Genomic DNA, 26,457 nt, shown 5'->3' with positions numbered 1-26,457 from the left:
CTGAATCTTTTTAGGACCAGGATCGTTCTGATAAGAGGTTCCGGGTGAGGCCCTTTTATACTGAGTGCAAGCCTGTGATTGGGACACACTCCCTTTGCCTAACCCTAATCGGTTCAAGTAAGTTCTTCCCCTGGGTCTAGCCCCAATCTGTCTAGGGTAACAAAGGACACACAAACTCATGTGTGTTCTGCATTTGGTAGTGTCAGGGCAGGCAGCCTCAGAAATCAGGAAGGGGGTGGGAACAGTCCTCAGGCTAACCTTTGAAGCCAAGTAAGTGCTGAGTCCACCCCACCATGCCATGCTGCTCAGGATAGAAACACCCTTCACCACACCTAAGGCCCTTATGTTCTCTGTTTCGAAAGAATACACATCACACCACAGGAAAGCCATTAACAGACAAGTGACCCCGGACACTGGCAGATGGGCACTCTTGGTTTCAACAGAAAAATGCTAACTTGCTAAAAGTGTTATTTCCAGAAAAGTAACCTAAAATCTGACTTTATCATTAACAAGTATTTTTAATTAAATTCCAAATAAGCAGAAGAGGTATTTCTCTATCTGCTCCCAAACTGAAGTTATCACTTATTAAGTGTGAAAAGGTAATCCAGCACTAGCCTATGAGAGAGCTAGCCTAGCTATTGTGAAAAACAATTTTTTTTCACTGTCAGGACATGTAAAACTTAAGTACATATATCTTATTTTTAGATGCCAAGTACCTTGTCCTATGAGCTTTTGGGGCCTACCTTAAGGGTGACATATACGTATTAAAATGGAAAGTTTAGGCATGGCAAAAGGTTTAGTTTGTCAAGTCAATATTACAGTCTAAAACGCATGAGAGGCTACAATAGCAGGACTGAGACATGTTGTATAGTGCTACGTTAGTGGGTGGCACAAGGAAAGCCCACTTGCAGCATTTAATTTAAAGGCCCTGGGTACATGTAACAATATTTACTAGGGACGGGCAAGTAAATTAGGTGTGCCAATTTGGTGTATACCAATATAACTACGTTTGGAAGGGAGAGCACAGCCACTATACCACTGGTTAGCTGCAGTAGTGTCTTAATGCCAAAAAGATGGGTTCCGCAACAATTGGATAGTGACAGATGGTTATTTCCAAAACATGGGGTTATCATTTTACGTTGAAGGTGAAAATGTAGAAAAGTGCACTGGTCCAAATACTGGTGCTAAAGAAGAGTAAAACGGCTGGTGAGAGTGGGCTAACATAGAAGCCAACTATCTGCAAATGTTTTTCAATTTTTTCCCTCAAATCTAAAGGTATTGACCCTCGATATTGTACACAACTTATTGGCTGACCATAAATTAGTAGTTTTCTATATAAATATGAAAGAAAATATTTGTGAGACTGAAGATGACAGTCAAAAGCAACACCTTAAAATGAGCTCTGGTGCCCTCCTTTCTTGTTCTAATTGGAGCAATGATGAATATTATAAAATTGGAATATTGAGAGCTCCAGCCAAAACAATAGAGTGGTTCAAAGCTAAATCTTGTGCTCCAATTAGATTAATTACACAATGTTTGGAAAAAGTCTTCCCACAGGGGGTGGAATATAATATTTAGTAAATAAACTTTGACATCTTTACAAGATTTGTCAGATTAATTTATTACTCTATCATCACAATTTAATAAGAATCATTAAGTGCTCGGCTATTCTCTGAAAAAAGAGAGGCTGTTTATATTTAGAGGTGACTCCTCCATAAGAGTAATTTTGAACAAAAAAGCATCCAGAATGTCACAACAATTTTCCGATTATTGTTCACAACTTATCATGATGGTATCAAAAGTGTATGGATTTCAAAGAGAAAATTTCAAACCTTGGGTGTAATGGTTGGCTGTAAAAATCCTGATATATCATTGTTGCTGGTGGTCTAATCTATTCTACACCCAATGACTATAAAAATGTCTGCATTGGAACAAAACCTATCCTGAAAGTCTTTCAGTATCCCTCTTCCTGTTTGAAATCCCCAAAACAAGAGCAGATTGGCAGATTTGATTATTTGTTTTAATTGATGGGAGGGAATTGCTAGAGGACATAATTTGTGATTAAGTCCTGAGCAGGTGGCCCACCAGTGCAATGGAGACGTAGAACCACACCGCTCATCCAGCAAGCAACCACCCATTGAATATAGACTTTTGCAAAATCGAAACGCCGGATGGCCACCACATCAAACCAGGGGTTTGCTTCTGAAATAAAAAAAAAATAGTCTTGATACACAGGGAGTATTTCTTTAGTGCATGGGACACTAATGTTATTATTTCTGCTCTGGTATGGCATGCCTTGCATGGTTGTCCAGGTAAAATATGCATCTGAAATCCTGAGCTAGAGGGTGCAGGCCTTCTGATGCATTGGCAGAGATGCCCTGTAGTGATGGGTTGCTGTGTTGTTGGTTTCGGACAATGGATCCAGCTGAGGCTCTGCTACTATGAACCTTGGTGTTCAATTAAATTTAAAGGTCAGAGGAATCACAACCATATCAGGACAGCGCCCTTCAGATTTATGATGGGACTCCTGCCTACTAAACCCTCAATGAGACCCCTAGTCTTTAAATCAATCACCAATGTAGAGGCATTGACAGTTAGTGAAAAATGTAACCTTAATGTACACAATGGGAAACATCCTTTACAACGCAACTTTTACCACGCAGTGCTTTTACATCACAACTTTTACAACGCAAACCATTACAACGCATTGCGCTGGGGGGCGCTCTAGGATAGGGAATAGATTTAATTTACTATCCAACACCTTCCCTACTATCCACGGGGACTGGAGTTGGAATAGTAAATTAAACTATTCACTATCCAGCACCCCAAAGCGCTATGCGTTGTAATGGTATGCGTTGTAAAAACTGCGATGTAAAAGCATGCGTGGTAAATGCATGCGTTGTAATGTCATACATCCGTCACAATAGATAACTAGACTCATGGCAATGTCAAAGGTTTCAAAGTTTATTCTATTTGCATGGTTAATTAAAACCTTTGCATCATAAAACCACGAAGATACTTGAGCATCTAAAACCATTTCCACAGAATATTAAAACGAGTCTAAAATAAAAAATAAAATAGAAGGAAATTACTGTGTAGATTAGGATATCCTATGTGCAAAATAGCAAGTCATCAATATCGACAATGGAGAAGCCATGCTATTTTGAATTATGTTTTAGGAGTAGAAATGGCCACGGCTGCTATTTGGAAGTTGAATTGAGGCGATAGGGAAGGGAGGGCGTGAGAGTATCTTAGACAAGAATGCCCTTGGTGAGAACACCATTTTAAATAGCATAATTCTGACATTTGACACAAAATGAATGAAAGAAATATCAATATGTGATTCCTTTTATTTATTTCTTTCGTGAGCTAATGATAATTCGATTAATTCCAACAGATCATACTATTTTCTGTCGCTAGTGTGGCACCTTTAGATGTATAACATACAGACCAGAAACCAACAAAATGGAGCCTCTGCAAATGTTACTTTATAGGATGCCGAAATATAAACCAAAAAGGAAACATTTCCCTCTGGTCAAAGGATTAATGGCCAGATTCATCAAGCCAAAATCGGCTCGCAAAGGGCCAGATTCTGAGAATCTGGCCCTTTGCGAGCGCTATTTTTGCATTTGGGATTCATCATCCCAAATGCAAAAATCGCAAATCTATAAATCGCTAAATTGCGAATAATTGCGTTTAAGGAATCTCAATTTGAGATTCCTTAAATGCAATTCATGTACCATTTTAAAATTGCGAATTCGAAATCTGGGGCCGCTATTTACCGCGAAGTCTAACTACGTGGTTAATAGCGAAAACTTAGAAAAATGCACATTAGTGCATTTTTCTAAGTTGTATGTTACACACACACATGTCCTTTGGACATGTGTTTGCGCAACACCAGTGTACATTACCATTTCAGGGGGGCTACAGGGTGTCCTTTGGACACCCTGGCACCCTGAAATCGCTTCGTTATTTGCGATTCACTAATTGCTAATCGCAAATAAGGAATGACTCCCCATTCATTCCTATAGCCGTTAGGCCCATAGGAATGAATGGGAAAGCCATTCCTTATTAGCGATTAGCAATTAGAGAATCGCAAATAAGGAAGCAGTAGAAATCGCAAAAAATATTGCGATTTCTACATGCATCCCGTTTTGCGAGTCTTTAATAGCGATTCCTTAATATTCGCTATTAAGGACTCGCTAAACTGGACTTGATGAATCTGGGGGTTAGCTTCCAGAATGATATGGCTGCTCTGCTAGCTAATCTACATCCCACCAGAACTTTAACTCCTTTACACCAGCCTAGAGAGCGAATCATTATAAAGGGTCTTTATTCAAATCAAATGCCATGTAATCTTATGAACCAAAAGCTTTTCTCAGCTCATAGGGAAATCACTACCTCACACCAAAAACCATTCGTATTGACTAGAAATGTGGCTCAGTCACTCAAGTCATCAATAGTATACACCCTCCTAAGAAAGGCCGAACAGCTTCCAAGGTTTCTTGAATATTACGAATCAAACATATCGTGGTTCGTGGTATTGCTGCAAACGTTAGAAAATGAACAGTCCTACAAGACCTGAAATTTAATCGCCTTTAATCCAGTATTGGCTGCTTTTCAACAAGGCTCTGATTGCCATGCAGGCAACGGACAGCAACTGCCTGGACAGCCATACAGGACAGCTATTCCCTTCCACACGAACGATTTATCTGCAAGATTTTATTTTCTTTACATTAAAGGTTTACTTGGAGCTTCTTTGAACTATTCCTCAGGACCTATTTCAATTACTCTTTTTTATTTACTCTTCTCCGGCAACTCCTTTCCTTTAAAGAAACGGTCGATTCTAATTAAGGATATTTTACTCTTTTCCGTGAAAATCTTGAGAAATTGGACAACTCATAGATGGTTTGAGTCACCCATAAAAATATTGGGTATGCCAAAATATTTCTGGTGTACATTTGGATCTACAGCTTGACTAATGAATCCACATCATTCAGTTCAGCATTGCACTTAGTGGGTGGGATAAAAATGGAAATCTGTGCCCACCTATACTGCTTTACCTAGACACATTCACCATGTCCACCATTTTAAGGACCGGATAGAATACTGTGCTTGTGAAAGTTAACATCATTCAGGTTCCTGGAGGGCTACATAATGGGAGCCCTTTTCTTGCATGACTTAGAGGGGTTCAAACAGCATTGACCCAAGTTCAAAGTTTTCCAAGGTTGTGCAGAAAGAGGGGTATATCACAATATGCACATCATCCTCAATCTTTCTTTCAGACACTGACAACCATGTCAGTGCCAACTGAAACCCTCGCCCTGTCTCTTTAAGGTGTTACATCATTCCATTCAGATAAGAACCAGCAATAACTTCTCATTGCAAAATACTCTCCTGGTCACCTTCACACCATCAAAAGGCTTCACTCACTCATCAAACTCTGCCGCTATGGCATGCTCAAAAGAGCATTAAATATAGACAGCAGGCCTTAAAATATGCCAACCACTGAAGATTTACATATGTACCACAATGTTTGTGGGTTAAAGGAATTCTTCCTTTCTTATTTAGCATGTCCTGATGTAAATAAGAAAATCTCTCAAATTGACACTGAAAAGACACCACTGAAAAAAGGGCTATTTGATAACTTGGTATAACATGTTCCTTTTGAGAAACTTGTATAGTTTGCCCAATGCCATGTGGAGAAAAATAATGACACAAATGTCGCGCGTATTCAGTTCAGTTTCAGCAATTAAAATCCAAGTAGGGCATAAAAAAACACCACCATGATAACAATACTCTCAATAACTTTACAAAAACGTATATTTATTTATTTATTATTATTTTTTTGCAAAGATGTATTTGGCAGTAGTTTTATACCTGTTAAATAAAAGAGGCAATCTTTTACATTTTTGCAGAGAAAACTGATTGTGCTCCCGTTCACAATTGCCCAGCACAAAAGAAGGGAGATTTTGAAATCACTACAAAACATATGATTCATCTACTGTTTAATAGTTGTAGAATTCAGTACAATTTATCTCTGCTAATCAGTGATAAACCGCTTTTCATTTCAACATGATGCTTTTGGAATACCCTTATTTGGCATATTTAACTTACCTATAAGTCCCGATGGCACAAATGTGAACCCAGGACATTTATGTTAAATGTCACAAGTGGACTTCAGCACCCACTGTGCCATCCACTACTGTGAAAGTGTAAACATGACTGCAGGCCTACCATTTGTAGCCTGATTGTGCAGTTTTAAACTGCAAATTCAACCTTTCAAAGTAAACCCTTTGACCTATCTTTTACGTAATTATAAGTCACCCCGAAGTAGACTATGGTGCTCATAAGGCATGGTGCATGCTACTTGAAAGTATGACACATAAACGGTTAATGTTCATCACGTCCTTACAGTGAAAGGGCCCCAAAAGCTAGTATTGGTGTAACAGAGTTGGCTGTTTCATAGAAGAAATTTGAATACAATATTAAATGTAATAATGCTCTCTAGGTAAAACCCTACAAAATTAATTCCTGGGATTAAAGTTGTTTAGTAGCTACTCCGGCTATACCATTAATTGGTCAAAGTCTGTGATTTTCCCCCTCGAGTCCTGTCTAGGTGCTCTGCACTGGTGATCCTGGAGGGATTCAAGTATTTAGGGTTGTACATAACATGTGATAGACAGGAGTTCTTCAAGAGGAATCTCGAGCCCCAGCTGACTCGCCTGCAGGCCGACATGGCCCACTGGCGCACTCTCCCGCTCTCACTTATGGGTAGGGCGGCAATGTTTAAGATGCTCACATTGCTGAGGCTACTGTATGCTTTGCAGAACACCCCATATCTGATACCCACGAGTATATTCAAAAGGATCTCTCAGGCGGTGTGGACCTTGTTATGGGATGGCCGGTCCTCTAGGGTAGCACTACACAAATTACACAGGGGGGTGTACGACGGGGGGTTGGCAGTCCCAGATGTTAAATTATACTACTGGGCGGCACAATTGCAGGTAGTTAATGATTGGGTGTACACTGACAGGGACGCACCCGCCTATAGGGTAGACAGAATGGTTATGCCATGGGGCACTTGTTAGACTCTCCTGTATGCTCACAGACCTCAGAAAGTATGGTCGGAAAACACTAGGGTAGTCATCCACTTCTGGCAGGAGGCGAATCGGCTCCAGGGCTGGGCTGGCAAGCTAACTGGGAGAGCTCCACTTTGGCAGGGGGACCTGTTGAGGGAAGTGGCGACGCTAACAGGGTTTAAGGGATGGTAGCAAATAGGTATTGACTATCTTGGGGACGTCTGGAAGAGGGATGCCATCCATACTTTTGAGTATCTCCAGAAGGAGTACAGCTTACAAACCTCCCAGAGATATCAATACATATGCCTCCAGCATGCTCTTTGCTCCCACATACCAAGTGGCACAGTAATCCCGGTGTACTCTCCAATGGAAGATCGTCTGTTACTCAACCCCATTGAGGAGAAACCTAAATCCACCTGGGCCCGGGACCTTGGGAGCCTTGATGAGAATGACTGGCAGGATGGGCTCCAGGGAAATCACTATCTGGTCTAGGTTTAGGCTCGTACAGTGCACTTCTTGTCACTCATTTGGGTATCCAGGTGCTCTCAGGATCCAATTGACTGGCTAAATTGCCAGGTCTTCAGGGACTTTACAAACTCTGGCAGAGATGGGGAGGTCCGTAGATGAAAGGGCAGCTTGGTCCATGTCTTTGCTGCTAGATAGGAGAAGGAGTGCCCTCTCATTCTGCTACGTCACATGCAGGGGTGAGGGTGGGGCAAAGGGAAACTGAGTGGAGGTGTCTGGTGGGCTGAAGGCAGTTCAAGTGGTGGTTCAAATAAGCAGTTCTGCAGTTGTGTAAGGCCTTATTTGCATGGATCAGTAATTTGAACTGACAGCGATTCTGTATCTGAAGCCAATGGAGTTCCCTGAGGTACGGTGTGCTGTGGTTTCATCTAGGGAGATCCAGGACAAGTCTGGCTGCAGCGTTCTGTATAGGCTGTGGTCATTGGAGGTGAGCTGCGATCCCTGCCTAGAGAGCATTGCTGTAGTCCAGTCGGCTGGAGATGACGGCCTGGCCTGTTGGTACGTCTTGAGCTTTGGGGTACCTATTTGAATATCTTACAAAGCATGCGGAGGATGGAGAAGCAGGAGGAGGAGACGGAGTTGACCATGAGTCATCATGGTTAGCTTGTTCTTCAAAATGATGCCTAGTTTCCTAGCGTAGTCAGTGGGGGTAGGAGTGGGTCCGAGTTCTGAGGGCCGCCAGAATGCAGCCCATGGAGAGCTTTTGTTTGAAAAAATCAGCACCTCTGTCTTGTCCGTGTTGAGCTTTAAAAAGTTTACTTCATTCAGTTTGCGAGATCTGTCATGCAGTTGTGGAAGTTGGTCTTGATGTGACGAGGATCCTTGGGGTACTTCACAGATGATTTCCTTGGGTTCAGAGGTAAAAGAGGGAAGACGGACTATTTGCATTCTTCTGGTGAGGAAAGAGGCAATCCATCTGAAAGTGGCTCCTTGGATGCCTATGTTGTGCAGCCTTGTGATGAGTGTGGGGTGGGAGACAGTATTGAAGGATGCTGAGAGGTCTAAGAGGATCAGAGGCGGGGCCTCTCCTCGGTGAAGTAGGGCTAGTATGTCGTCTGCAGCCGCAATGAGGGCTGTTTCAGTGTTGTGGTTGCTGCAGCATCTGGATTGAATTGAGCAGGATGTTCTGTTCCAGCTATGAGGAGAGTTGTTGGTTGATGGCTTTTTCTAAGACTTTGGCCTGGTACCGGAGCAGGGAAATCGCTCTATGGTTGTTTAGTTCGCTGGCATCTGCAAATGGTTTGTGTAGTACGGTATTGACGTCTGCCTTTTTCCAGTCTTCGGGGAAGTTTGCTCTGATAATTGAGGTGTTGATCAAGGTAGAGTGTATGTGGCTAATTCTGGCTCCTCTTAGGTTGACGATGTGGTGAGGGCATGGGCCTGTTGGGGCCCATGAGCGGACAGAGTTCATGAATTAAGTGGTGTCATGTGGGGCGAGCTGGTTCCATTTGGGTAGTCCAATGTCTATCTTGGTAGCTGGGTTGGTGCATTGCTTGAAGAAGTCCATAGCCTTGGGCTGGGTTTGAAGTTTCTGTAGATGTTGGCAATCTTGTCCTGAAGAAGTTTGCATGGTTGTCACAGAGTTCCTGTGAGGGTGTAATGTTGTCTGTTGCAGCTGAGGGCATGGAGAATTCTCTGATGATCTTGAAGAGTTCTTCGCTGTTACTGGAGCTTGATTCGATGCATGAGGCTAAGGCCTTTTTTCTTCTATTTTGTGAACTGTCTATGGTAGAAGTTAGGGCTATCATGAAGGCAGTTTTGAAGGCTGTGACTTTGCTGATGTGCCATCTCCTTTTCTGTTGTTTACTGTGTTGTTTAGCGGTACTGGGGTCTTCAATGTACCAGCTAGCCTGCTTGGTGGACCTTCTGTGGGCGGTGTTGCCAATTAAAGCAATGCTGTCAGCGCAGTTGGTGATCCAATTGTTGAAGCTTCTGCCATTCCGGTCTAGGTTGTTGGAGGAGATCGGGTAGGTAGTGTTGAGGTTGTTGATCCATGTGTTCTTTAAGACTTTGCTGCAGAGGTGGTGGGAGGCGTTAGGCAGACTGGGTGTCGAGGTCCGTGAGCTAGTGATGTTGAAGTGGACAGTGCAGTGGTCAGACCAAGTGAGTTCTGTGGAGTGGCTGTGCCTGATTTAGTCGTTGGAGGTGAAGATGGGGTCGAGCGTGTGGGCTAGGGTGAGCGTAAGGTCATGGATAAGTTGGGTGAGTCCGATGTTGCTCATGCTGTTGAGGTAGTTGGTAGTGTAGATGCAATTGTGGTTGTCGCGATGGAAGATGGGGTAGCTGAGGAAAATGTTGTTGATTCTATCTCTAGGTGGGAAATGAAGTCAATGATGAAGTTGCATCTCAGGTTCCCCTTATTGGATTTTAAGTCATTTAGGTGCAATTGTTTTAAATAATTTTACTCTATTTTTCAAATTCTGTTGTTATTTTTATGTGTTGCATTTCAACTTTATTACTGCGTTTGTACTGCATAAATACTTTACACATTGCCTTAAGTTAAGTCGGTCTGCCCTCTGCCATAGCTGCCGGGGGCTAAGCTTAGGTTAGTTTACTGACTTTGAGGGTTGACACTGACAAGGGTTGTGATTATTTCTTGAGGTGGGCAGTCATCCACCCTAAATAATAATTCAATTACTTACAATGGCCACGAAGAACCTGATGAAAACTGATATTTAATTTTTTTGTCACAATCTTTGACATTTGAAAAGTTGAGACAAAAATTTGTGTTCCATTTCCTAAGCTCTAAACACTGCAACAGTAGTGCAAAACAATTGCACTGTTTTTCATAATAGTGCAGAACATTATTTTAGAGTTTATACATTTTATTAGGTAGACCTCACTGGCAGGCTTTATAAACTGGTTTAAATGACTATTTGTTTCCCGGCTTCTGGCATCCAGTTACCTATACAAAGGAATGAGTTCACTTTCTGATTATGATTATTTGTAACTCTCTAAAATATACTTTAGACATGAGTCTAAACAAGAAGTTGTGATTTTGATTGTTTACTCAGTAGTGACGAATGTTAGAGAATTTTATTAATCAATTTAATAATTGTCACATTAACGTGTTAAAATATCAATAACATTTGCCCATGTGATCAGCCTGTCTTTAAAATGATTAATTTATCAGAAACATTTAAATCATTACATTAACATCACTATAGTTTCATGAAGTGAAACAATTTACAAGTGATTAGTTACTGCCAAATAAAACAGAACTGGTGTGTGAGGAGACTGTATCATGCACCTCTCTGACACATTATATCATCACGATAATAACGATAATCTAAGTTAGAAATAGTAACAATAATACAATGCTGTCCCTACCACTACTAAAGACATCGCTACTACTGGTACTAATAATAATAATAATAATAATACCATGATGGTGGGAGTCATAATAGTAATAGTAACAGTAATTGTGTATCTGTAAAACATTTCACCAGACATTATCAATACAAAAGTGTTTTAATTGTGACTGCAATGTCCTAAAAAGAAATAAAACAAGCACAATGTTTGAAAAAATAAAAGTAGTAATTCCAAGCAAAGATCTGTATTTTAAGGCCACTGTTTGACCAATAGGCAAGATTGACTTTCCAGATTGCGGTTTGGCATCCTGCTTTGAGAACCATTTCCATTTAGAGTATATATTTGTATGCATAGCATTTCTTTACTATATTAGTATGTACACAATAGTTGTTGATACCCTATTTACTTCAATTTTTTTCCAGATGGTAGAAATTACACGGAGGAGAGAGTAAGAGAAAATGGGTGGCCTCTCCCCTCTCCAGAAATGATTTCCCTTTTCCAAAAGATAAATGGAATACAGAAATGTAACACAAATATTATCTAATAGTTATGTTCTATAAAATTTGCCATTTTCTTCATAGAGAAATGAGCAGTGTTAAATTTGGCAATGGAAGTATTTGAAATCATATCTCCTGATTCCAAAGCAGATGCTTATCCACAAGACCATAGCTGCACACAGGTTTGTGGTTTAAATCCCTACCTTCAGAAGCACATGTTTTCAGAGTTTGTTTCTGTTTTTTTCCTGCTTTTGAATGTATTCATCCCCAATTGCAATGCGGTATAGAAGAAGATTACATAGTTCTTTGAAGTTTTCTGAAGTAGTATTTTTTTCAAAGCAGGAAAGAGAAAGTTAAGTGCATATTAAACGTTTTGTTTCATTGTGTGTGAAAAATAACATTGACTTATAATGGGATTTCACACAAGTAGTGAAACAAACAATCAATCTGTAATGGGAAGATATTCACTAAATATATAATATAGCATTCACTAATCAGATTTCACCATCTGTTTTGCAAGGCCCATACTTAACTACAAATACCCACCGTCCCACATGCAGGCATTGTATATTACAGTTTAAATTTCAATTTAATCTTAAAATAAAGTATGATCTAATATTGCAAGTAAAACAAATATTCCTAAAAAATTATTTATAAAAATGTATTTCATTTAGATTATCTAGGAGTCTAAATATATATGAGGCATACACAAGACCACAAAACCTAAATAGGAAAAAACCTCGAAAGCAAATATATATATTTTGAGAGAGCTGTTATATATTGATCAAAGAACATCATTAACTTCAACTTTAGAGTGCTGGTTCATTTCCTTGCTGGGTGGGAACAAGTGGGAATCTCTCTCTCTCTTCCTCCCTCAACCTTTTTTGATTGAATTCTTTTCTGAGTTGTTAGGCTGATGAGCTCTGGGATGCACCTGTGCTCTGGGAGTAGAACAGAAACCTGAGAAGTCTGTGAGCAGTATTGCCAGTAATTCAAATTGTACTCTCTATTGAAGAAGGCTTAAGGCTTAAGCAGGACAAATATCCTGAAACATTGTCTAGAGATACACAGCGCTCGCTGTTCCAAATACGGTGAATACTAAAGACTGTTCAAAATATGTGTTGGTATGTTAGTCAATGTGCTCCCTCCTCCTTTTATGTTTGTGGAATCTCTGAGATAGAGAGAATAAAGACAACTAAAAGATAACAATGCATGATGTTCTAATATTGTCATTGAGGGTTTCTGCTGACATCATAAATAATTTGATTAAAGGCAGAGAGATTTTTAAATACGACACGAATTACGATATGCCAGTACAGGATACTATTACACTTATTATCCATTGTGTATTTTTATATTACATGTTTTATGGTAGCTTGTCAAATGTGTCTTTTAAACAGGGAAAGGGAATACTTGATTATGTACCTACATTTACCTTCCACATTGTATGTATGGCTCTCAAAGAGTGCCACTGTCATGAATACCAGATTTTAAATCTGCGAATTCACTGCTAAGATATAGCAATGGTAGGAAACAAAAGCTGTTTCATATTCTTACTTTGTCATAAAGGAACTTCTGGCTACTCTGTTAGGGCCTGTCAGTGTAGTGCTGGTTCTCTACTCTCAAGGACAGCAGAGAGCACAGTTTGGGAGGTGGGGAGATAGAAAGCTCAGGGGGTGGTGGGGTGGATGGTAGAACGCTAGTTTTTTTTAATCTTCGGAAGGGGAGACATATCATGTATAGCTTCTTCATTACTCCTATGCCCTTGTGAAGCAGTTGAAAGCAGGGTCAGATGATTTTTGGTTCCATACATGACATATATTATAGATAGAGAAAACATGAACAATGGAGATGCTTTTCACCTTGATGTTCTGAGTGATTTCATACACAATCAAGCATTTTTCTTGTTGTCAGTTTGACATCACTCAGAAACCTTAAATGAAAAACACCACCATTATTCATTGTTACAATTCTATAATTCAAAATGTTCTCCTTTCCCAGTCCCTCATCACTAACACTCACCAAAAATATTATTCTAGACATTATGGGGCGTATTATCAAGAACGGCGATACAATTATTCCTGCTTTAGTGGCAGGAAACTGCTGCTAAAGCGACGATAATGGGCTTGATAATATGCCCTTGTGAATTCCCGTAGCAGTCCAGGTTAACAACAGAACCTGGGTTGCTATGGCAATTCACAAGAGCATATTATCAAGACCATTATCGCCGCTTTAGTAGCAGTTTCCTGCCGCTAAAGCGGCGATAATTTTATCGCCGTTCTTGGTAATACGCCCCCAAGTTCTTTGGTGACATCTACTGAGTTTTTGAGACATTGTGACATCATTCACTGAATGGCTCGTTTAAAAATATATAGACCTTCCCAAAAAAAAGGTATTTGTTTTGTTAAAAACATTATCTTATGGAAGGAAGATATTGTTGAAGCTGTTCCCTTCAAGTTGAAGCTAAAAATAGAGACTAGTTGGAATTAGAATGTTCTTGTTTTGTACACAGAATGATCACAAGTCATAAAGCTAGGTTATAATGGGGTTCACCACTGGGTATTTATAGTTAGGTCAGGAAATGCATTTTTGTGTTGCTAATAAATATGGCACCATTTGACAAACCTCCAACAAACTTTCCAAACTAGTGCGCTTGTCTGCCTAATTTGTGAATGGAAAGGTTCGGGGTGATCTGTGAAGCGGGGGCAAGAAAAAAGTGGGATCCCAAAATGCACAATCCACATGCTAGAGCAAAAACTGCTGATTGGATTCACATCACAGTTTGTCAGACAGCTAGATCTTGGACTGCAGATTGTGCTTTTTGTGATTTGGTGTAAATCCGTTCATCAGTTTAAGAAAAGTAAAGATTTAAAAAATATTTGTATATCTGGACCGTAAAGTCTGAGAGTCGCATGCAGGAGGGCTTAATAATAGAGCATTCTGATTGGCTCAGAGAGCTTTTTCCCCTTGGGCCAATTTGCTCCCATGGGAGTCAGACTCCCGCAGGAGCGAGCACTTGGATTGGACGACAGTAACAAGAGAAACATTTCACTGGCCACCGTTACAGGACTCGGGACTAAGTCCCATATCCTAATCTTACAAATGATATAAGGGTGCAGGGTAGAGATACCCTGCCCCCCTAAGCCCCATGGGGGGGACCAAGAGAAACTATCCCTGGGGCCAACATTGAAAAAAGGAATTTTTTACATTGATCCCGCAGAACTTCAGCAGGATTGCAAAAAAACAAAAGAAAATGGCAGCCCGTGGCTGCATTCCTTTAATCAAGGTAGGGAGGTGCATGCCCCCCCTTCTGAGTCATATTTGGTCACAGGGACCCCATCACCTGGGGCCTAATACAATTATTTAGGTGAGTGTGTTTTTGGTAGAAAATATAAAGTAATATTTGATTAACATCCATAAGGCCAATGTACTTCCTACAGTATACCTCAATATTAAACAAATGATTGGTTGGACACCAAAATCCTTATTTTGGGTTAGGGCTGTGTGGGGCCTGCTGAATCTCCTGCCATCACCCATCTTGAGTGCCGGTGGGAGCTGCCAATCATTTAAAAAAAATTTATTGGGGAGGGGACGTGCGGCCCAACTCCCCCAGACTTTGAAGGTCCCATGACCATATTCTTATTTTAAAGGGAGCGAATAGTCCCCACTCCACATTAATGGGCCCAGGAAAATACATCCCCTGGAGAAGTATTTTATTAAAGGGGTGTGGAGTCCTCTCGCTGAGTCTTTACAAGCCTGGGGACCTCTGACACCTGGAAGCAAATTCTTCTTTTTGAAGGGTGGGGCCAGGTGCCCCCCCCTTTTGTATCTAAGACGGGCCCCGGGGACCCAGCAACCTCGCCCGCTCCCTGCATGTACCCATTTTGAGTGCAGTGGGTGCCAGCATAGGTTCCCACCCACTGTGAGAAGGTATATCTACATGTTTCTGCCAGACGGGAGCCATCTCTGTTTCTCTGTCTGTAAGATCATGGGCAGGGAAAAAATGCCTGTTTCCATCCAGCGGGAGTATTTGTGAGGCTCACACAGGATCAGAGCACAGAAGTGTTCTCTACTTGCACTCTCACAGACAGAGAAACATTGTCCTGGGGGGAGCTCCTAGGAGCACAAGAAGTGAGTTAGCCCTGGGGATTGGGGACCCAAAGCCTTTCAAGGCTGAGGGAGGGGGACCATGCAATCCTTTCCCCTTAACAGAAATGTCCCAGGGATAGGATCTCCAGGGCACATAAAGGGTTGAGGGGTGGCTGCGTGGCCCCCTTCCCATTAAAAATAAACTAGTCCTGGAGATTTTGTCCCCAGGGCCTGTAAAGGCTTAGGGAGTGGGACCATGTGTCCCCTACCCAAAAAAGAAAATGGCCCGAGGGGATGGGGTCGCTTGAGGGAGGGTAGACATGCACCCGTTCACTTTATTTTAATATTTGGCCGCTGATAATGGGTTCCCCATGGCCTTAGAAGGGTCCGAGAAAGGAGTCACATACCTCTCCCCTCTCATTAACCCGGGCCGAAATAGGCTTGGAGAGGTGGTTCTCATGCACATCACCCTCCCCATAAAATTACCTGGCCCATCTGCATGTTATTTTAAAATAAAAAAAATAAAGATGCTGCAATTTTTGTTTTTTGCAGCTATCATGCTGGAGTACATGGGACCGCAGCAAAAAAATAAACTTTTTTTCATTTGGGACCCGAGAGCTGTCCCTCTAGGACCATCCCACAACAGCTAGGTGGGCAGGGAATGCTCTACCCTACCCCCTTATACTATTTTTGTATATATATTCAGGACAGGGTTCTAAGTCCCGGAGTCCTGTAATGGCTACCTCAACATTTTTGTTCATGTTGCAGCCAATCAAAACACTTGCTCCTGCAAGAACCTAACTCCCACTGAAGCAAGATGGTCAAATGGAAACAACTACAGAATGGATTTGGACCTAATCACAAAAAGCACACTTTGTGGACCAAGATCTAGCTTCCTGCCACATTTGGTGCAAGCCTTTTCACCAGTTTTTGCCGTAACCCATTCCAAAAAATACATGGATATTTTGAGTTTTGAGACCTCCCTTTTTCTCAGCCCCTGCATGACGGACCACCCGGAAACTCTCCAGGAAGCAGCTCAGCACAAGAACAGCACTTTTTTGGAAAGTGTTGTCAAAATTTGGCAAACTGAATCAAAGGTATTAGCAAACCAAAAAGGCATTTCCTATGAAAACATCCTAACTATAACAGTATTGTGTGTTTTGGCCTAACATACAAATATATATGTATCTATGCTTGAGTATGGGGAGTTCAGAAAAACATTGATTTCCCATCAATGATGTCACCGACCATGCCATGAGTGATGTAATATGTAAGGTCATAGGCAGTATATTGCGGGATGTAAGTTACAGTTAGCTCAGGTAACTATAACTGTTGAATTTCACTGGTTTTGTATGAGTAAAATGGGAGCCTAAATATATAGTCCCTGTAACCTTTGTTTTTTTCAGTGAATTTCTAAGGTTTTTTGAATTCTGTTTCTATCTGTAACCAATTAAAGTAAGTGTGTAAGTGAGTGTAAGAGTGCCCCAGTGGGTGTGTGACTGAGTGCATGAGTGGCTCAATGTGTGTCTGACTGGGTGTGTGTACGTTTGAGTGGGTCTGCGACTACCTGCATATGTATCTCACTTGGTGTGTGAGTGGGTGCATCAAGGTCTGAGTGGGTCTCTGACTGTTTGAGTAAATGTCTTAGTGGGCGCATTCGTGTCTGATTGGGCCAGTGACTTGGCACATAAGGTTTTGAGTGGATTTGGCACTTGAGAAAGACTTATAACATGACAAGTGAAGCATGCAGTGAGACAGCACAGACATGATCTGCACTAGTAAGCATCACCCATGTTTGAAGGACTATTTCTGTACATGGTTGACAAGTATTAACCGGAAAAACAACTGTCAGAAGGAGGGCCTAGGGGACTATGTTTACTGACCATTCAAGTTAATACCCCTTACAAACTGACACGTATTAGCCTACATAGCTCAGAGAATGTAGGAGTACACTTTTATCAGTGCCATCAGATGTTTCAGTAAATGTGCTGGTATGTAACTGCCTGTTATAATACCTCTTATGGCTGTCTAAATGTGTATGTAAGTAGCTGCACAAATACTTCAGTGCTCGTGTTAGGCAAAAGAAAGCTAAGTATGTGTCACTGCAACTACCTTTTATGCTGCTGCATAAATAGTTTCTGGTGAGCGGCTGAATGTAAAAGTGCTTCTGTAGCTGTTTCTGTAACTGAAAGACTGGCTCTATGCTTTTGTGAACATGTATGTGAATTGTTTTAGGGATGGCATACTCTATGTACTACTTGGCATGGAGCCATGCAAGTGCATACATAACGTATTCAAACTCAAAAGGACATGTCTCAATCTCTTAAGCACAAAAAATAATCCTTTATTACATACCTACAGTATATTTTAGAATGTATGATGTGTACTAAAACGTGGGGTTTTATACTTGAAAAAGCCCTATGACATGCCAAGTGAAGCTTGGAGTAAGAATACACAGACAGGGTTTGCACTAGTAGCCATCACCATTGATACATAAACTATTTCTCTGCATGGTTCAGATGGTTGTGTCAGTACTACATACGTGAGTGTAGCAGTACACCTGTATGAGTGCCATAAGGTGTTTAAGTAAATGTACCGGTATGGTACTGTGTGTTTTAGTAGCTCAATGGCTGTCTAAATGTGTATGTAAGTGGCTGCACAAATATTTCAGTGCCTCTGTAAGAGAACAGAGAGCTATGAACATGTGACTGCATCGTCCTTTATGTCTACTGCAGCCATAAGTAGTTTCTAGTAAGTGACTGAATCTATATGTGCTTTTGTACCTGTCTGATTAGGTTGCAGAGAGGGTCTATGCTTTTGTGAACATGCATGTCAGTTGCTTTAGGGATACATACTCTATGTAGTACTTTACATAGGGGTCTACAAGTGCTCAAGTAACTGATTCAACCCAAAAGAATGGCATGTGTACAGCATATCTTAAAAGGGTGTTATGTGCACTAAAACATGGGTTTGAAAGTTCAAAAACACCTATAACATGCCCAGCAAAGCTTGCAGTGACAGTGCACAGACAGGGTCTGCAGTAGTAGCAATCACCCTTTCTGAAATACTATTTCTCAGCATGGCTGAGAAGATTGTGTCAGTACTTGACTACATATCTGAGAGAGTGTAGAAGTACACCTCTATTACTGCAATGAATGGTATATAACTAACTGCATGCTATAATACCTCTATGGCTGTCTAAATGTGTATGTAAGAGGCTGCAGAAATACTTCAGTGCCTGTGTTAGGCAATACATAGCTATGTAGGTGCGACTGCAACTACCTTTGAGTCTGCTGCATATATTAATAGTTTCGGGTAAGTGAATGAATCTATACATGCTTCAGTAGCTGTCTAAATAGCTGAAACAGAGACTTTATGTTTTTCTGAACATGTATGTAAGCTGCTTTAGGAATGGCAAACTCCATGGCATAGCGGCATGCAAGAACACAAGTAACTTAGGGGCATATTATCAAGAAACAGCATTAACATTATCGCCGCTTTAGCGGCCGAAAACTGCCGCTAAAGCAGCGATAATGGGCTTGATAATACGCCCTTGTGAATTCCCTTAGGAGCCCTTGTTCTGGTGTGAACATGGGCTTCTATGGGAATTCTCTACGGCGTATTATCAAGCCCATTATCGCTGCTTTAGCTGTAGTTTTTATGTTAACGCCGTGCTTGATAATATGCCCCTTAGTGAAATGAAAAGAACTTCCCTCATCTTTTAAGCACAAATCAGCATGCTTTATAGCACACCAACAGCATCTCACACGTGTGATTTGTGCACAGAGAAACTTGGATTTAAGATATGGCAAATCAAGCTCTACAAGTGAAAGTGTAGCAGTACCATGAGACATTTAAGTAAATATGCTGGTATGTGATGTTTTAGTATCTCTGTGCCTCTTAAATATCTATGTAAATGGCTATAAACAAAGACCTCAGTGCCTTCTTTAGGGAAAAGAGAGTAATATAGATGTGACTATAACCATGTTTGAATCTGCTGCATGCACAAGTAGATTCTAGGCATGTGACTGATTGTATATGTGTATCTGTAGCTGTTTGACAAAGCATTGTAATGAAACTACAACAACTGGAATTAAAAAAAAACCCTCCTTGAAAACAGCACATCATATATACACACTAACTTGCTAACTAAAAGTTTCGCTCTTAATCTACAGTTTGTTTTACCAGCAATTACACCCTGCAATAAGCAGCAAATATACAACATACTAATTCAAAGCAACTGATTGAAAGTCAACTTCTCACACACCTGTCTGCAAATCAGACAAACTGTCACATTCACATACACTCATAAAGCGCATTACTCATCTATTATTAAACATATAAAGCCATTCACAAAACCACTCATATATTACCTCATATAGTTCGAATATTTCCGCTACATTTTTTGATACTCTCTTATAACATTCTCACATACACATATACCATTTCAATAATTTTTTTCTCCAAGTTAAATGTAATTCACATACCTGACAATTGAGTTCGCTGATCGAATAATATATTTTTGGTCTCATCATCATAAAGATACAATACTGTCAGGAAATGTCAAAACTAAGCATAAGAATGGCACACTACTCTCACACAAAACATCCATTAATGGCAGCATTTCCACTTTGCACCCTCTGATATTATCATCAGTAGAAAATGCTTTCAATTTTCCACCTAGATTCCATCAAGATGGTGGTCAGATGTGCCACAATTTTGGCATTAATTAAGAATGTTAGCACTCTAGTTGCTCATCAGAATACTGTAGGAAACTGCTGACCACCAGGGGTTAACTGGCAGTCTACTGCTTGTGTTGAAAGTGCATGTTTCACTTTACATGTCGGAATGATTTAATGAAATAGACGAGGAATATATTTGCGAACTCATGTAAAACGTGTCCTAATTTTTCTTTCTAAAAAACTAAACATAATTTCTATGGCAAAATGAAACCCCTCATTATTTGTTTCTTTCTAAATTAAATGTTTTAAATTGTACCAGTTTGATCCAATTAAGGTGGCTTCAGGTGTGCCACACTTTTGTTACAATTAAGACTGTTAGCACTCTAGTCGTTCTTTAAAATGCTCTGGGAGGCTGCAGTAGAACACACAGGAATCAACTGACAGGATGTTCCTGTTGGAAGTACATATTTTACTGAGAATGTCTTACTTCATTCTCATATGGCTGAGATACATTGGGCCCCCATTAGGATGACGGGCGGACTTTGTCCGCCCGCCATCCCATCGGAAAAAGGGACCGCCCGCCTTAAGGGCCGGGGTCCCGATGGTGGCATTAGGATGCGCTCGCAACAGTGGCGGGCGCATCCCTCATTTTTAACATTGTGGCGGGCGGGGGACTCTGCACCGCCTGCAACAATGTCAAAAATGCATGCAAGCATTTGCATACACGAAGCGGCAGGCACCGTGAGGTGCCTGCTGCTTGCGTATGCAAATGCTGGAGGGTACCTCAGGTACCCCCCGCCCCGTGTGCACCCCCGACCTCTCCTTCACTCTGAGGGCCCGCAGGGGGCCCCCAGAGTGAATACCGCATCCCTTTCCATGACCGCATGGTCCTGACTATAATTACTTACTTGCGACTGCCAGTTGGTAATATATATATATATATATATATATTGAGAGAGAGAGAGATATAGATAGATATATTTCACTGGAAAAAACACAGGTTACATTTACGCTGTACTTAGGTATGGTAATATTATCTTAGGTAGCAATAAAACAAACTTAAAAATTCACTGCAAAAACAAAAGGTAAGAAGAAAGTTATAGTCAGGTGAAAATTTCAGATAAATATACTGTTTAAATTGAACAAAACCACTGAAATTCATCAGTTATATTTATTTCAAGTAACTGTATTACCTCATGCCCTAAAGCAACTATAACTTGCAACCCCGCCTGGCCCTTGTCCAAACAACAACAGGAAGATAACCCTCCTCCACGCGGGGCCTGCTGTCAAACCATAACATCACACTAACCTTTGATTTTGTCAGTGAATTTCTAGGGTTTTTCATCATAAAGTAATATTTTGTTACCGTACGTTATACCAACACCTTAAAATTCACAGGCTCTGTGCACCCCCTCACCTGTGGCAGCCAAATCCCCTGGTGCACAAAGCTTTTGCTTGTGTGTGGCGTGGTGTTGAGGGCAGGCCTAGGTACACAACTCACTAAAGTGCGCAGCAAAGGTTTGGGCACAGGTCCTGGCACTCAAACCGCCATGGGCACGCACATTTGACTATGTGATGTTACATTATAAAGGGTGGCATTTTAAGTAAAGCAGACCAGATGAGACATCAACATTCTATTTCAGAAGAATAGTAAAATACTAGTTAGGGACTTTATGGCACAGTTGTTAATTGGTATAAACCCTAGCACATAAATTCAATTACAATTCATATATATGAGAATCATTTGCAAAGATAATGGTTATCATTCAAATTTGGCATGGCTGCCCTCCTCCTACACATGACTTATGCAATGCTGCTTTAGTAGCCTCAAACATTGTACGAAATTCTACGGTTAATTTTCATAAAGGAAAGAGGATTTTGGTATAAGAGCAACGGGGGTAACCCAGCTCTGGACAGTATGCAGTCCTGTAAATGGCTCAAAATGTCCGTTCTTGGAACACGGCGACCGGGAACACACAGAGGAGGGATCCTAAACTACAGTGCACCACTTACGTACGATAAACAGAACAAGAAAACTCCAGCCCTTAACTCGTTTTGGATCCCCTCCCGGTAGAAGCTAGACACTAACACGTGTTTAGTCTCTTTGTCTTGTTTTTCAATGCGCCTCAGTGAGCGCCCACGTCCGAAAAAAGTGATCGTATTCCGAACCCGGAATTACGTTTCTTTGGATCTTTCAAACTTTGACTACCCATCAATCCTTAGACAGGACTCAACGCTCGACTATACCAACGTCTGGCATCGACCCATAGATGCCTGGGTCTATTTACCAGCCCTGAAGAGTCGTGTTGACTCCACTTCTGAACACGACGAAACACGTGTCGGCTGAATGTGGATCCAATAAACGTCTTTGGAAATTTTGAAAATATAAGATCTGCTGTTGCTTTCTACCTTATTGTTATTACTGTTTATATGCTGTTTACACTGCCTTGTGGTTGCGAGAGCATTGCTTCTGTCTGTAAATGGCTCAAACTACTCCATCGGAAAAAGTTTGGGACGCATTTCACCATCAATTTTTATCTTGATGTGACGCTTCTGTCATGGAACTAACCCATGAGAAGCCATTCTTGTTATGTCATTTAGCCGCCAAGAAGAACTTCACACAGAAAACTTGAAGCAAACCGTTACTACCAGCCTCTGCTGCAAATCTTTACCACCAATCCATTCCACCAACATCTACCACCATGCCATTGCAATTAATGGCAAGAATAATGGTCAATCACCTCTCATTCAATAGGACAACGTTTTCTTTATTTTTCAAAGTCAAGGCCCCCCCCCCATTTTGGGGTGTTGTCCTGGACAAACATGACATGACAGGATGTTTTGCTATGTTTTGCAGCTAGTACTCCTGCCACGTTGTTAAAAGACTCAGTCATTGAAACACCCAATCTGGAGGGCAGAGCCCAGCCCTGACTGGGTTGCACCACTTTAGTGCTAAACAGCCCGTTGGCCGGATCCACATCCATGCAACTCCTGCAGCCATCCCGCATACCAGCGGTACCAGGAGAATGGATAGTGAGCCCGCGGCCATGACTGAACGGCCGCACTGCACTACAGCAGTTTTTCTCAGCAACATGCTGCTCCATACAATGACAATGGCCATATTGTGAGGGTCTTGGCCTATCACCATACCGTGTGACCGGGGCCTCATATTATGACACTTGCAAGCTAGGGCCTTGGTGCCCTCCAAGAACATGGATCTGAAGTCATTAAATTTGACAGATCCACAGGAGGAGGAGAGATGCCCCTTCTAACAGCCACTGGATGTTTACACCGGGATGCAACCTATCTTCATAACCTTGGTACGGTGCTCTTCTACTCAGATTCTTGCAGTGATCCACTTCTGGGCACCAAGGCTCTTCAGCAACTGGGGTGATTGTGCTTGACCCCCTACTCATTGCAGCAACTTTTCCCACCACCCAGAATACAGAGGGTAACCATGCTATTGAGGTTGCAGGCTACTTCCACAACATGCTTTATGGTGCATGCCGCTTCAGACCCTAGCAATTTTGACTACCCCATTATTGGTTCCAATGCCCCCTTACTCTCCTCGATTGATGAACCGAGAAGAGTTGCTACTTCTTCTGAACACTAGAAATTCATCTGGGGCCCTGGCACGACTTACTGATCCTGACTGGGTGCTTACTGAACCTGTTTTTTCTGAAGGAATTGTTTATGGTAACCTTGGCACTGTCGTAAATAGAGGCCTACACTCCTTACTTATCCATGTTCCTGGACTTCGGTGATTGCTTTGGCCCTTGGGAAGTCTGCATGCCACTGATTGTCCCACAACTCCTGACATTACCCTTCACCCTTCTCTTTCTCTACAAGGCTGCACTATACACTGCCTCTTAAATTAAAATACGGGACCACCACCACTTATACTACCCTACCCATTACTAGACAACACTGAGATGAGAGACACCTCCTGCTCTCCGCCAGTCAAGACTTTGCACCATCACCTCCCACATATCGATTACTCGCCAAATATTCTGGTGACAGACCATCTCTGAGAAAGCCTCCTGGGTCGGTGGACTGGCTCTGACTCACTACTATCTTCACATGTCGAAACTAAGGGTTCCCACACATTACATTTCTCAGAGTTCTCCACACCCAAGCGATCTCTCATATTAGAAGACACCCCACCATGGTGGTGGACACGTTACTGAGGGAACTTGCCAGCATTAAACCCTCCATAGCCAGAGTCAACACAGCGATTGCAACCATAACTGTGGAGGTACACTCACTGAGGGTAGACATTGCCTTCACAAGCGGATGGATGATACAGACTCCAGACTCCAGGAGGTGGAGACTTGGGTGTACGGCATACCAGACTAGGGCTCAGAAATATGGAATATGGAATATGAAGCTCAAGCTAATCAACCGAGAGGATAGGAGTAGGAGGGACAATGTACACATCATGAGACTGCCGGAGAAGGTGGAGGGCGATGACAACTCGGATTTCCTTTGTTGCTTCTTTTACGACTTCTTGAAACAATCCTTTGATCCACCCCTGGAGTTTCATAGGGCCCCCAGAATCAGGCCTCTATACCCATCGACCTGGAACACTCCTTACCCCATTCTGTCCTGCTTCCTCTGCCACCAACAGGCTTGCCAAGACATCACTGTGGCGCAGAAATATGCCCCTACATGTACAAATAAACACAAACTTTTTATATCGGCGGACTTTTTGTACAACATCAAAATCAAATGGAAGAAGTCCCTGGCTCTAAGACCCCAATTCCATCAGAGAGAGATTTGCCATGGACCTCTGGAACTGGCAACGACGCTCATCACCTTCACGGTTGTACTAAGGAATACGAATACCCAGAACTACTTGAACAATGGCCATATAGGCTGGACTCCTCTCCTTTGGACACTAGCCACGCTCATGCAACGTCATCATCAGCACTCTTACAGACCCCTTCAACCACTAATGATCAGCAGAAATGCCATCACATGTGTCAAGTGACTCAGAAATGGGCTAAGGAAGACGTACACCTACCAGGATCCTCCTATCCCCCCTAGGGACAAATCCTGCTTTGTGCTGAAACCTAGATTTCCATGCTGAACTTGAGTTACTACTCTCACTCCTATCTTTCATTTTGTCCTTTTGTGTGGCCTAACCACCTCCTGGTGTCCACACCAGTATGTCCTCCTGCCTGTCCATATCCGCCAGCCTGAGGTTTGGTTGCATGCTCTCTTTATTGAATGAACCTTTTACTGTGGGGTGATTGCTTTCTCCAGTTACACCCCCATGGCTGCTGACCTTCTCACATGCTGCTCCGAGGGCTCCCACCAATGCTTATACACACAATTACATAATACTAGGACACACTGTTTACATGACCATGAGGCTTACATGCTCCCCCAGCTCACTCCATACCTGTCCTGCCATAGCTGACCTACATTTTTTAGACAGCTGCCTACCACACAATCATGTTGTTTCATCACTCCCCTATTGCTACACCGATACACACAATTTTCCTGAATGTTAACAGTTTAACTCACTTCATACAGCGACAAAATTATACTTACCTATTTAAGATCCCAAAAGCATGATATAGCAATGCTCCAAGAGACTCACTTAACAACAATTGAAAACAAGAAGCTTAAAAGAGGCTGGGTGGGGGCTGTACTTTTTGATGATGGTGTAAAGGGTCGACAGCTCCCCTGACAGCCCACTAGCACACAAGAAGGTTGGATTGGTGGTTCTGGTTCACAGATCCATTACTGCCCATGTTCTCTTTACCTGGATAGATTATGGAGGCTGATACATTGTCGCTGTACTAAAAATACTATCTGAGACATTGCTTGTCTACCCTACACTACCTCTACCGACTTCAAGATGGACTTTTTAGCTTCTTTATCCAGGCTACTACACTGCTTTGGGAAATCAAAAGTGCACTTGGGGGGCAATTAGAACATGAATGTCAATTCACCAAAATCTCTTGGGTAGCAGAAGTGACATCACATGCCATTTAACCTTTACTTTCACTCACACACACATGTTTACACACACACTCACATACACACACTCACTCTTACTTAAACACACTCTCAACCCCAAGCAGGCACACAACCTACATTTAAAGGCATTTGTTTGCTTACCGCCAAGCTATGACCCCTGGTGCCTGATCCATCCCATTGACCAGGACTACACATGTACCACCTGTGTTCATGGTACTAGAACCTGGATAGATTATTTCATTTGCAATGCACTACTTCTCCACCATTTAGTGTTCTTCTCTG

At 41.8% G+C, this 26,457-nt stretch overlaps 1 protein-coding gene across 2 annotated transcripts in view; it reads right to left on the bottom strand.

Annotated features, from left to right (window-relative positions):
- Nucleotides 1-26,457, bottom strand: part of SYT9 (synaptotagmin 9) — a 1,008,207-nt gene that overhangs the window by 24,559 nt on the left and 957,191 nt on the right. The window contains exon 7 of one of the 2 annotated variants that reach the window (XM_078680878.1): nucleotides 11,620-11,732. The exons of the other annotated variant lie outside the window; for it this stretch is intronic. Coding sequence (XP_078537004.1) covers nucleotides 11,622-11,732 — 111 coding nt within the window. The 3' untranslated portion in view covers nucleotides 11,620-11,621. The remainder of the gene's footprint in view (nucleotides 1-11,619; nucleotides 11,733-26,457) is intronic. 2 annotated transcript variants of the gene reach the window in all.

This window comes from Lissotriton helveticus, chromosome 3_1 (genome assembly GCF_964261635.1).
Source record: "Lissotriton helveticus chromosome 3_1, aLisHel1.1, whole genome shotgun sequence".
Taxonomy (NCBI): Eukaryota; Metazoa; Chordata; class Amphibia; order Caudata; family Salamandridae; genus Lissotriton; species Lissotriton helveticus.
The sequence above is the reverse complement of the archived record's forward strand: the minus strand, read 5'-3'. Positions and strand labels throughout refer to the sequence as shown.